Here is a 12,704-nt window from a genome sequence, read left to right on the forward strand (position 1 = left end):
AGGTCTGAGGACATTATTCACTGACTGAATGAACCCAAATTATTAAGCACGTTTTCCACTTTCTCTCAAAGAAGTAAACTCAATATATATAAATATATATATATATATATATAAATATATATATATATTTATATAAATATATATAAGTTGAAATTTAAGAGCATTGAAAAATTAGGAAAACAAGTTTGATAGAACCAAAGGCTTTTTATGGGTACAGGCGCTAGGGTTCTCTATTCCAGAATTCTGATGCTTAAAAATGTCACATATTTGCTTTAGAATTAACATCTATTCTCTGCTCAAGTTATATCCAAAAGGTAATTTATATACTAATTTAAATTCTACCAATAATATGTATAATTTTTTTTATCTCCTCATTATAGAGACCTATGTCTGGTATCCATAGGGAATGGTGCACATAAGCTCTATTTTCCATTATTTGTGAGTGTGTTTGACACTCTTCTAAGGACCAACTCCTAGTGAAAGGAAGTGACTAGGTGTTTCAGAGAAAAATCTGGATATCTGGGATTTTTATAAATTGTTTTCTTAATTTGCATTACTATTTAAAATATAGGATATACAGTGCCCCATTCACCACCCAAATACCTATAAGTCTTAGTTGTTTGAATAAAGATTATAATGTGACTATTCTGTCCTATTGAATTACTATAATCAACTTCCTAGAAACCTATAGCAATAAAGTCCTTTATAGACTTTATAGATATTAGTCTTTTATAGTCTTTGTAGAATTAGCAATGGGCTTATAAATAATTATAAAGGATTAGAACTTTCTTATATTTGATGTTTCCCCCAAATTTTATTTCTGGGAGCACCTTTTCCTAGGGATCCCCAAATAGAAGGAAGAAGAGGGTCCTGGCAGAAGGATATTGGGTGGGGGAGGGACAAGCCAGTGCTTCCAGGGGAGTTTCCTGCCTGCTAGGAATCTCAGCAATCACAATGATGTGAAGGAGTGACATGAAATGTCAGGTAGGAACCTGTTTTAGTCAGTTCTTTAAAAAAATGTATAAAATAAGAAACAGTGAACCACGCAGTGATGAGAATCACTTCACATCACCAAAACCTTTTCTAGAAATCTCTACACCCTTCATGATAATATCCAACTTTATTTAAACAGTTTTATTACTTTACAATGTATTTTCATAAAACAGCCAAACCTTAATCCTAAAATCCATCCTTCCGTTGGCATCACTGGTTTTCCTGAGGCTTTGATCTCCTCTATTTCCATTGCTGATTCTCTTCTCTTTTCATCTTCAAGTCATTTTTTTTAGCCTTCCGTTCTTCCCAATTTTTGCTACTTTATTGACAATGGTTTCTGAGTCTCCCCTGAGCTCTGGTGTCACACAACTGGCACACAGTACAGTTAAACATTTCCTGAATGAATGAGTCACTCTCCAAATGTCTAATAGAAATACCCATTTAGAGGTTACATCATCACCTCAAAGCCTGAAACGAACCTATTGTCTTCTTGCCCTTAAGATAACTCACTTTTCTGACATTTAATTTCTGTTAATGATAGTGAAAATTAATATTTATTGAGTGATTATCATGTGCCAGGCACTTTCCAATATATTACCTTATCTACTTCTCCTGACAATCCTATGAAATAGGTGATGTAATGAAGAAACCAAGGTCCAAAAGCACTCAAACCAGTGTCATCTAACTCATCTAACTCAAACCAGTGTCTCTGGTATCAGTGTTGGGGTATCGCAGCACAGGCCTGTCTAAGTCACTTAACCCTGCTCAGTTCTAGTGTTTTTGCTGTCAAGAATAAGCCAAAATGGTGACAAATGCAGCCAGAAAAGATAGGATCTAAACTGATAGGTAATTAGGGATAAGCAGGAAGGACTGAAAACTCAGCAAAATCAAAGAGAACAAATTCATAACTAAAAATATAGAGAGATTAAAATTAAAAGATTTTTGAAACTGCAGTCAAGATTTGCCTTATTTGTTTGAAGCAAGTTCTAACATAATACAAACATTAACTTTGCTTGATTTTGTTTGGAATCTGAGTTTTCAAGATTATTTATCAGATTCTATTCCAAGAATATAAAAAAGACTTAAAGAAGCAGCAAAGTCAATTAATACAGTTCATTAAAAAATTTATTTTTAGAACTTTTAAGTGGGTAAATTCCAAAATAGTAGCAATACAGAGTATTTAACATTTTAATATTTCTTTATTTCATAGTCCACCTTTGCATTTTGCTTTCTATAAACAAATACAGTGAATTAAAGCAACATTACTCTTAACTCCAAGTTTAATGCCTGATTATTTTCAATAACTATTTTGAGAACATAATAAAGCACAGGCAATTAATTTTCTTGAACACTTTATTTCCATTCAGAGCTTAGCAATTACTTAACTTCACATTATTCTGTCACAAGTGATATCAAATGGCCTATCTAAGTAGCTAAAATCATAAAACTATTATAAGCCAAGTCAATGAAATTTATAAAGTTAATATAAAAAAATAACTATACTGATACACATGTGCATTGGGACCTACTAGAAATATGCCAAAACAACAAGCTTTATTCAAAAACAAGGTCTTTGGGCAGAGAGAAAAGAGGACTTATATCATAAAAAATTATTAGGAAAACTGTAGGTAAAAAGACATTGGCCCACAATTTTAACCAAATATAAGAGGAAAGGGGAGTACATCATCACAGTTGACAACTCTTGAGAAAAATACATTTACCATTCTGTTATAAACTGGTTCAATACCTCAAGAGCTCAGCATCAAGCTATGCAAGCATTCTATTACTCTCCCACTAAGTTTCCTTAAATGGAACATAAACCTACATTTATGGTAACAGAATATTAAGCTGCTATTTAATCTAACAAATAGAAAACAATAAAAAATAAAATAAAATGGTAGAGCATCACTGACTTCAGGCCATCTGAATATCCCTGAAAATAGGGGCTAAAATGACTCATTAAGAAACAGTATTCAAAGAGTACTATATTACCTACTGTGATTTATAAAATAAGCAAAATTCAGTAATTTTTGATCGAAAAGGCCATATTTGAAAATGAGGAATGTTTTGATGCTGATTTTTATCAGTGGTACTCCAAGCCATTAAGTTGAAACAAATTCCAAACTCACACTTACTTGCATCACCTCAGTTTAATAATCCAATAAATGACAAAGAAGACAAACAATGAAAATAGCATCATATAGCACAGAAGCTTTGTTTGGCTTCCTCTGGATAAAATCTTCAGTTTCCCCATAGTTTTACCTAGAAATCCAGTTGTAGAGTCAAATTGTGAATCCTATGAGAGGAGAAAGAAAACAAAATATAATAGATTCTAACATTCTACATATGCAAGTTCAAATACTTGAATTTATTGCTATTAGAGTGCATTTTTTTTTTCCTTTTTGTCTTTTCTCGTGTCCGGCAACGGATCGCAACCCTCAGTGTCGCACCCGTACCGGACCGGGACCGGCAACGGGATCGCAACCCTCGGTGCTGCGCCCACACCTCGCTCAGCCAGTGGGCGGGAACCGGTCTGTATGTGGGATCCGAACCCTCGGCGGGAGCGCCACCACGCTCCCAAGCGGCGCACTGTAGCAGTGCGCCACCGGGCCGGCCCTAGAGTGCATTTTTAATGACAATCTTTGTGTTTAATCAATTTGGGAGCCTGTTTATAACCTTGGGTAATCAGCTTGATTACTTCATGCAAAATAATGCAATTCTCTCAATGAACAAAAAGCTCTTTCATTATCCACTAACCATTTCTTTCAGCCTCACAGAGTAACTCAAAAACTCAAACTATTTAGGTGTTATTCCAATTAGGTGGATGAAAAAACATCAACAATAAAAGTAACAAGTTTGTGCACTATCATACAGGGTTTTTTTTTTCCCACTTTTTGTTGAGGTATTGCTCTCCAAGGTCAAACAACTGATTGCTACCCAGTAGAGGAAATCACCCAAATTTTAATATAGTTAACAGTTAAATTTACCCTTACTTCTAAGATCCTTTTGTTTAGATAGCTGACTTTGAAGTACAGTAGAGGTAGGATCTATTAAAAGTTAAGAGAATATCATGTGCAGAGATAAAATGTGGTAGGGACTTTAAATATACATGGGGAAAACCTACCATATTAAAACATAGCTGGAATAGTCCTTAAGAAGAGAGAACTAGGTATGGATTAGAAATATCACACTTTCATAGAAATCTCAATATCCTGAGATATAAAGGCCCAGCATAATAATAGCCTATGTATAGCTCAGTTTCTGTGTAGCTCATGCACTTTAGATCTATGGTTCTTCACCAGGGTTATGTATCAGAATCACCTGCGATGCTTCTTTTCTAAATATATATTGCCCAGTTTCCTTCCCATAAAATTCTGAATCAGTATATTTAAAGCGAGAACTTGTAGGCATATGTATTTTCAAAGAGCTCCCTGGGTGATTCTACTGTGTAAGCTTAGTAAGAATGTTGCTCTCAATGCCATATTCATTTCTGAATACTGCAATCTTAAAAGCATTTGGAGAAACTAGGGAAGATCCAGAGAAGTATGACATGTAAAATAAACATTAACAAATGGGAGGAGGCTCTAACAAGAAAAGGCATATGTTGCTACAGATAAAAGGCTCTGGGCTATTTGAGTCTATGAGGACTTTGCTCCTTAGGAAATCAAGCAAAAGAAATAAGTTTCCATTAAGTGAAAGACTTTTGTTTGGCTGTATATACAGTGCTTTTTGATTGCTTGGTTAATAAATTCCTATTAGTCTTTACCCATTAAGATGTCTAAGAACACTCAGAATAGTCATTTGCCTTGAGTTTTTAACAGTGTTTTTAAACAGGATTAAACATACATTGGCTTCCACATCCTCCTCCCACTTATACGTTAGGCAAGACAAAAAATGCAAAAGTGTGGCAAAAATAAACCTGTAGTTATTTCAAACCAATTAGATATAAATGAATGGGAATCCAGGACTTACCCTCGCCAGATCTATTTCAGAATAGATAAAAGTTAAAATGATATTATTCCTGATTAACAAAGTCTGAGAATATTAGATCAAATTCCTTTAAGTTAAAATTATAAACACTTACCATTTCAGTTAATAATTTATTTTGATGTTTAACTTCATGGCCTATTTCAATGGAAAGCTATAAAAAAAAAGGCATACACATTATTACTCATATAAAGGTATTCAAGATAAAATAAAAATAATAATGCCATTCTAAGTACATACATTTTCTCAAATGAAACTGTATTTTAGAAATATATTCTCTTCTTCTGATACTTTTTCCACTGAAATTAATGAAAAATAAATTTAGGATTTCTTCTCCTCCCATCTGTGGACATTTTCTCTCTTCTCTTCATTCTGATTTAATCTTAATATTCAATTCAGTCTTTTAATTTTAATATACTTTTCTCTGATTTTCTTATCCTTGCATGCTTTTTTCTCTATTTTATTCACATAAAAGCATTTATCTGTATATTTCCTTCTTATGTTTTAAAAGATATACAAGTACTCATATGATCAACTCAAATCTAGACTTCAGTATTTAATATTTTCTTAATGAAATGTGCCATTACCTTGAATATTGTCTAACTTGATTATTTCTTTAAATTTTAAAGTTTTTTTTTTCTTTAAAGTATGATAATAAATTGAAAAAAAATGTTATCTACATCATGAAGCTATGTAGAAAAGAGCTGAACCTACAAGAAACAATACTATAGGTAATTATGGGTGCTACTCAAACAAAAACCTATCTAATACTTTATACCATAAATTCATCAAAGGCTTCACTTCCAAGATATCTGAATAAATACAATCAACTACCGAAAATCTTGGTAAAACATTGCAAATATTGTTCTCAACTTAATTTGTATGGAAAGCTTATAGGATAATATTGATACAAACCATATAGAATTCTATAGATCAGAACGTGAGCTTTAAATCCCCCCAGATTAAATGATTCAGAGATAATAAAGTAACTATAAAGCTAGATAGCCCAAATCATCCAACTACTTTCTACAACTGTCACTCATGCCAAGAAAAGAAACTTCTAGGAATTACAGCTTTCTTCTAGCAACGAGTCTAAATTATCAACATTGAGTTTTGTTTTGTTTTTCTTAAAAAGGCACTTAATTCTTAAGTCCTCTCAAATGTTACATTTTCTAAATTATTAACATTATACAATATCAGTTCATAGATCAACTCCTTTTGATTTAATATGACTTTGCGAACAATACTGTTTCAGAATGCAATAGTCTCCAGGCTGAATACAATTTGATTTGCCAAAGACTGTAATGAAATATCAATTAAGTTTTAGCAACACAGGTTTCTATTGAATACTTTACATGTGTATTACAACTTTATTTTAATGCAAAATCAATCACATATACTATTAAAATCACCTTTTTGTTATTCCTTTATTCAGTACAAATTTATACATACACTACCATTGATAAGGAATTATGCTAGGTGCTGTGTAGAGTATAAAAATAAGCACAATAGAAAATCCTAAATTCTGGTGAATTTTTTTTAACATACAAATAATTCCAATGCAAATCACTATGCAATAAGTGCTACAGAAATGGCACAAAGTGTCTTATGTTCATAAGGAAAAAAGTTACTTTTGGATGTGGTAATCAGGCAAAGCTTGGAGGAAAGGAGGGGGTGCAATGAAGCAGATGAGCAGGATTTCTGTCAATGGAAGGAGGAAGAATATGCTTAAGGTAAAGGGCCAGCATGATCAAAGATAGGGGGTGGGAAAGTGACAGCATGAACAGGACAGAGACTACTCTAATTTGACTGGCAGAAAACACATACACATTCTAGAAGTGTGGGAGATAGGTTTGAAAAGCGGAGGCCAATATCTGAACGAACTATTCAGTCAAGTTATAGAGTGTAAACTTTATTAAATCTTCTGGGAGTACAGGATGCAATTTTAAAAATATTCTAAAAAGATGACTGTGGCAACAATATGTAGCTCAGATCAGAACATGCAAAAAATCGGGAACAGACAGATTAAGAGGTTCTCCTAATAGTTCACCTAAGAAAACCGAGGATAGTACTGGAAACAAAAAAGCAGAGATAGAGAGAAATATTAGAAAGTGTGAGACTCTGACTGAAACAAGGGACACAGAAAAATTAAGATTTGTAGCTTAGGAGACTGGAAGAAGAAAAGGTCAGGAGACCATTTTGGGCATAGAAAATGAACAAATCTGTTCTTGACATTACTGCAGACAACATATAGTATTTTAAATTTTACCATAAAAAACAACTGGAGTTAAAAAAAAATTAAACAAAGGTACCATATCTTCTGATCTGCCACATTTTCTAACCTATTCAAAGCATGGTCTTAATCTTAAGTGCACCTTTACCTCACAAAACCACAGTATTTGGATAACTGAATTCTTTAATATGATACCAGTAAAAGTGTATAGTTTGTACGTATAAAACATACATATGTAAATATATAATTAAAACATATACAATATTTGTTATATACTTACAGATTTTATAGCAGTTACTTTGTTTCTCAGACTTTCAGTGAGTCTCTCATTTTCTTCTTCACAGGCACTATACCCACTATTAGCATAGCCATAATTGCCAGGAGGTACTCCTTCACCTGCAAGGATCAGAGTCACAAGTTCAGCTATAGCAAAAACAGAAGCCACTTTTGAAACTTTAATAGGAAAGAACCAAAAAAGACCCCTGGAGGGCGTTGCAGACCACGCATGTCTATAATATTCACACTCCAAATGAATTTTAAAAACTAATACCCAGATATCAGACCAATTCTTTCCATTACTCTCTCTTAAGCACAGAATATTCAGTTCATTTCAATACATATTTATTGATTGCTTATTGATGCCCAGAAGACACTAAAATAGGCACTCATATATATTCAGGATACATTCCCTGCTCAACAGAAACATATATTTTAATAAAATATCTAAAAGTAGGAACATCAACCACCCACTGAAGAAGCTGTTAAGGAAAAGGGAGAAAGAGGACAACATAGCTGGAGGGGAGCTCATGGCAGAGGGAGGGTTCTTTACCTGCATCTCTTTCTCTTAAATAGAGAGATGAATGGGGAAGAGCCAAGGAAGGGAGAAGCTCTAGGAGAGTGATGGAATAACTTACGAAGAACGTTGGCTGAGAGTTAAGAGGAAGATTCATTTATTCTTCAACACATACTTGAGGAACTAGCACGTGTCAGATCCACTGTTCTTTCTAGGCGCTACTCCTTTTTTTTTTTTGTCTTTTGTCTTTTTCCATGTCCGGCAACGGATCGCAACCCTCAGTGTTGCCCCCGCACCGGACCGGGGACCGGCAATGGGATCGCAACCCTCGGTGTTGCTCCCGTGCCTCGCTCAGCCAGTGAGCGGGAACCAGTCTGTATGTGGGATCCGAACCCTCGGGTGGGAGCGCCGCCGCGCTTCCCAAGTGGCGCACTATCCAGTGCGCCACCGGGCCGGCCCTCTAGGGGCTACTTCTATGGAGCTTATCTTCTAGGGGATGGCATTAAGAATACAGTTGTCACCACTCTGCCCAATATAGTACTTGATATTCATCAGACAATAAAACAACTGGTAGAGTGAGCCTTAGACAGTGAATACATAAATAAATGCGTTGGGGATTTAGAGGAAAGAAGAGTTGAGGGTATTATTTAACTACAAATTTTCCCCTAAATAACTGATGACATCAATTTTCTCAGTAAAGGAAGAAAAAGACGTATCTGTTGAAGAATGGTGATCATTTGAAGTAAACAGTAAGGAGAATAATTGAGAAAAGTGACCAGGATTGCACAGCATTACTGGTGGTTGAGGCAAGATATTACAGTGGCTTCAATCTTTCCAGATGTGTGATTTTCCTACAGAAGGGCTCATTGGCCTGACTTAGCCCATGAGAAGCTGGATGGTTGGACTTATCTAGTTAGAGGTTGATAGTATTGGGGCTGTAGAAGAACAGAGCCTCAAGAGGTTGACAATGCTTGCCAAAAGAGTGGTTGAAGATACGAATCATGGGGACTAGATTGGACGGGGACTGAAGCAGATTCAACAGCATCCTAAGAATGTGGGGGAAAAGGATGATATCAAAACGAGAGGTCTCCATAAGCTCAAAGAGCAGATGGAGCGGCAGTGACAGTAAGAGCTAGAAGGACAGGAGGTAGCAGTCAGCACTGGTAGTTGAAGCATGGTCAAGGTGTGAACAGGAGGCTCTTTCAAGGCACAATATAAATTTCACTTCCTCTAAGTAGTAAAACTCCTTCTGAATTCTTACAGCTCTGACTGCATATAACAGTAATAATGCACTCTAGATGGTACTACAAGGGCAGTAACTAAGTTTGTTTCACTCATCACTGTGTACTCCCAATAAATGTACAAACACACACAAACTCTGTAAGGCACACTCAAGCAATACTCATAAATGAACCAATTAATGAATAGAGTCTGAATTCACTGTTACTCAACTTTGAATGTCCTTATTCAGAATGGAATCATACATATGCTTCTCTGAGGGCAAAGACAGTGTCTCATGCTTTTTCCATATCCCTCCTGTACCTAATGAATACTTTACTTACAGAATACCCAATCTCCATGGACACAAAAACCACAACAAAATGTTCAACAAGTATGTTCCAAACAAAGGGGAGAGAGTTGCATTACCCAAATTTCCCTTCAACTACTGATGCCCTATCCCTGAAGCCCTCCAAATGTGCTGTTATAAAAGTTAAGAACTCAAGGACTGGGCATAATATTTCCCCCCACTCAACAGTTTAAAATCATTATTTAAAAAAAAAAAAAAAAAAAAAAAAATTCTCAGTCTATTAATCAATGATACTTTGTGCAAACTCTACTTAAATAAGGACCAAGAACCTTAAAGAAAGGGACAATGTCTTTCACTAATTTTATGTATTAAGGTTCTGAATACATCACATTTGCCCAATAATTACTGACTGGTTGAATTTAATCACTTGACAAGTTCACCAAGGAATTCATTCTAAATTAACAGCTACTTAGTTTATTTCCTTTGTTTTTCTCCTTTTGCCTATCTTAATTTTAACTTTAGAGCTCTTCCATACTGTTCCATTTATTCAAAGTGAAATTCTCATTTTACTTATAATCTAGAAATCTTTTAACGTACATTTCTTCTATTAAAGAATTGATTTTCCCTCAAACTATCACCCATACCCCATATAAAGAAAAAGTCAAATAAAATTTTAAAATAGCTAGAGTTGCTATTCCAGACTTAGCTACTTCTTTTGGTATGAATTACTGCTATGAAAGGTTATAGAAAAGCAAATAAGTGCCAAAGATCATCCTCAGCCTTTGGCAATTTAGGCAAATGCTACTTCTTTTAGGTTAAGTTCTGTAACTGAATCAAGTCACTTAGAGATTCATGTGAAGTATGGCATATTCTGAACATGAATATCTATCAGATAGCTATCATCCCAAATTTAAAATTCCAGGTCAATACACACTGATACTTTAAACAAATACAAAACTTCACACCAATGAATAGTTATAAATAGCAACAGTTAGATAAGTAATTACCTCTCCTCTCAACCACAGGGGTGCTTTTTAAAAAAATAAGAGGGGCCTTTATCCTAGAGAGTCTAATTTAATCAGTCTGAGCTGGGACCCAGGTAACAATACTTTAAAAACTTCCCAGGTGATTCTAATGTACAGTCAGCGATGAGAACCACCACTTCTCAAGTCCCTTTCCTGCAATTTAACATGGCAGACCACAGCACAAAAACATTCAAAAAGGCCTAAGGGCCTATTGATGAAATCCAAACTGTTGTGCTGGCATGTAAAGATCTCCAAAATGTGGTCCCATGTCACCTTCTTCAATCCAACTGGCTTAATCATAATCCCTTAAATACTTCATTGATAATTCTAGTCCTACACTCTTTTTTTTTTTTGTTATCCTTCCATCTGAAACTGACCTCTCCCACGCTCCGTTAGTTCAAGATCTAGTTCAAGTTCTTATGTCTCTGAAATTTCTGAGACATTCATTATCTGTAGAACTTATCTGGTACTTGGCTGTATAGCTACCACCTCCTACTATAATGTATATTTGCACATATTCCTACTACCCAGCTAGATTGGAAGCTTTGAGGAGACAAGTAACAGTATACCTAGAGCTCAGTCAAGTATACAATAAATGTCGTTAATGATGATAAAAAGAAAAACATTTAGTCATATAAAACTAAACTTGCTCAGAATTAGTTCTTTTTTTCTCTTTATCTGGCCCACTTTCTATGGCCCAAGTATTCACAAAAAGCATATTTTTTAAAAAACTTGTTTCATACTACAATTTATTAATTGATCTACAAGTCTATAGTTATTGGCAACTTTCATTGACTTTAAATATCTGATAGTCTTGGAAAACGTTTTCTTCTTTTTCCATCCTATTATAATGACAGAGAAAGGTAACATCTTTTTTTCAAATGTTTTGTATGTTTTCTCAAATATACTGCACTGATTTAGTAAAGGTTTTCTTTTCTTCTTTTTTTAATCGGCTCCTGATAGAGAGCTTCAGAACCAAAAAATGCTGTCCTAATCCTAATAAGGGCCCATTAAAATTTCTTGTGCCTAACTTACTCCTTCCTGCTGCCTGATAAGCCAGCTTCCTAACCCACAAGGTCAAGAACCAATGTTAAGTCACCAAACCTGACCACATTACACTGCCTTAACAGTGGAACAAAGTTCAGATAAGAAATGTTCTGGGTAGAATCACCTTTGACCCCGATATCACACACCAGGACCTTTAACAGTAATGACATGTACTAACATGATCATTACTAATATGTTTTGAATGCAACACCCACACTTCAAATTTTGCTTCTAAAGAAACTAAGATCCTTTGGAAGACACGCAGTTTTCCTAACTACGCTCAGTCAGTAACACTAGAAAACTTCACTACTGAGTGGGTATCTGTACATACCCCACCCCCAGTCTTTCACTACTCTCTCTAACCCATCATTCAAACATGAGTCTGAATCAAACGTAAGGAAACCCCAGGGTCTAGGACCAAAGGTGTGTTTCCACTTGGCACCGCCTCCAAAGATCCCTTCCAGACATCTCGCTTTCTGGCCTAAATGCCAGCAACAGAAAACCGTTCCGAGTCCCTCTCGCGACCCTGCGCCCAGCAGGGTCGGTTCTAAGGCCCCCGAACTTCGAACCTCGGCCCTCTTCTTACCCAAGCCTGCACGCCTCATCCTGCCAGAGGAGGAAGGGAAAAGGCGGGCGGGGCGGGATGGGTAGGAAAGGGCCAGGGGTCACCCAGACCGCGTCTTCAGCTACAGGGCCCCACGGAAGACGAACTTCTTCCCCCAAAGCGCCACGACATCAGTGGAGTCTAAACACAGCGCCGGCTGATGGCGTCATCCGGACACCTATTGGCGCCCTGCGAAGACGGTTGAATGGCATTCTGGGAAATGTAGTCCACCACTAACTCCGGGAGAATGGTGGGGGGCGTCGTGTGAACCCAGGAACTGGCGAGGCTTCCAGAAGAGAGGAAATGCGGCTGCAGCTCAGACTCAGGGTCTGTGTCCCAAGATCGCCACTCACAGCCTCAAGGACCCTGCTTTCAGTTAGTTGGCCCCTAGGTTGAATCAGTACGTGTGCTCCTCCCGGAGCAGGAGAGAGTAGTTGATTTATCTTTCCTGATTCAGCCTCGTAGTCCCCGTCTCATCCCTGAGTGAGTTCAGG

The 12,704-nt window shown here is 36.2% G+C and overlaps 1 protein-coding gene across 1 annotated transcript; it reads right to left on the reverse strand.

Moving 5' to 3' along the window:
* Positions 1 to 2,100: 2,100 nt before the first annotated feature.
* Positions 2,101 to 12,342, reverse strand: BET1 (Bet1 golgi vesicular membrane trafficking protein). Its single transcript, XM_008571638.1, has 4 exons — positions 12,193 to 12,342; positions 7,494 to 7,609; positions 5,078 to 5,134; positions 2,101 to 3,289 (listed from the first exon to the last, which is right to left on the reverse strand). The coding sequence occupies exons 1-4, from the start codon at positions 12,209 to 12,211 to the stop codon at positions 3,134 to 3,136; spliced, it is 348 nt and encodes a 115-aa protein (XP_008569860.1). The 5' UTR covers positions 12,212 to 12,342; the 3' UTR covers positions 2,101 to 3,133.
* Positions 12,343 to 12,704: the final 362 nt, after the last annotated feature.

The sequence above is a fragment of the Galeopterus variegatus genome, unplaced genomic scaffold (genome assembly GCF_000696425.1).
Source record: "Galeopterus variegatus unplaced genomic scaffold, G_variegatus-3.0.2 Scaffold43, whole genome shotgun sequence".
In the NCBI taxonomy this organism is placed as follows: domain Eukaryota; kingdom Metazoa; phylum Chordata; class Mammalia; order Dermoptera; family Cynocephalidae; genus Galeopterus; species Galeopterus variegatus.

Bases quoted from the DNA above. Each gene is read 5' to 3' on its own strand.
- BET1 (XM_008571638.1), bottom strand. The intron at 5,135-7,493 runs GTAAGTATATAA...TTTTTTTTATAG, and splicing joins AAGTAACTGCTATAAAATCT to CTTTCCATTGAAATAGGCCA. The intron at 3,290-5,077 runs GTAAGTGTTTAT...CTCCTCTCATAG, and splicing joins ATAAATTATTAACTGAAATG to GATTCACAATTTGACTCTAC.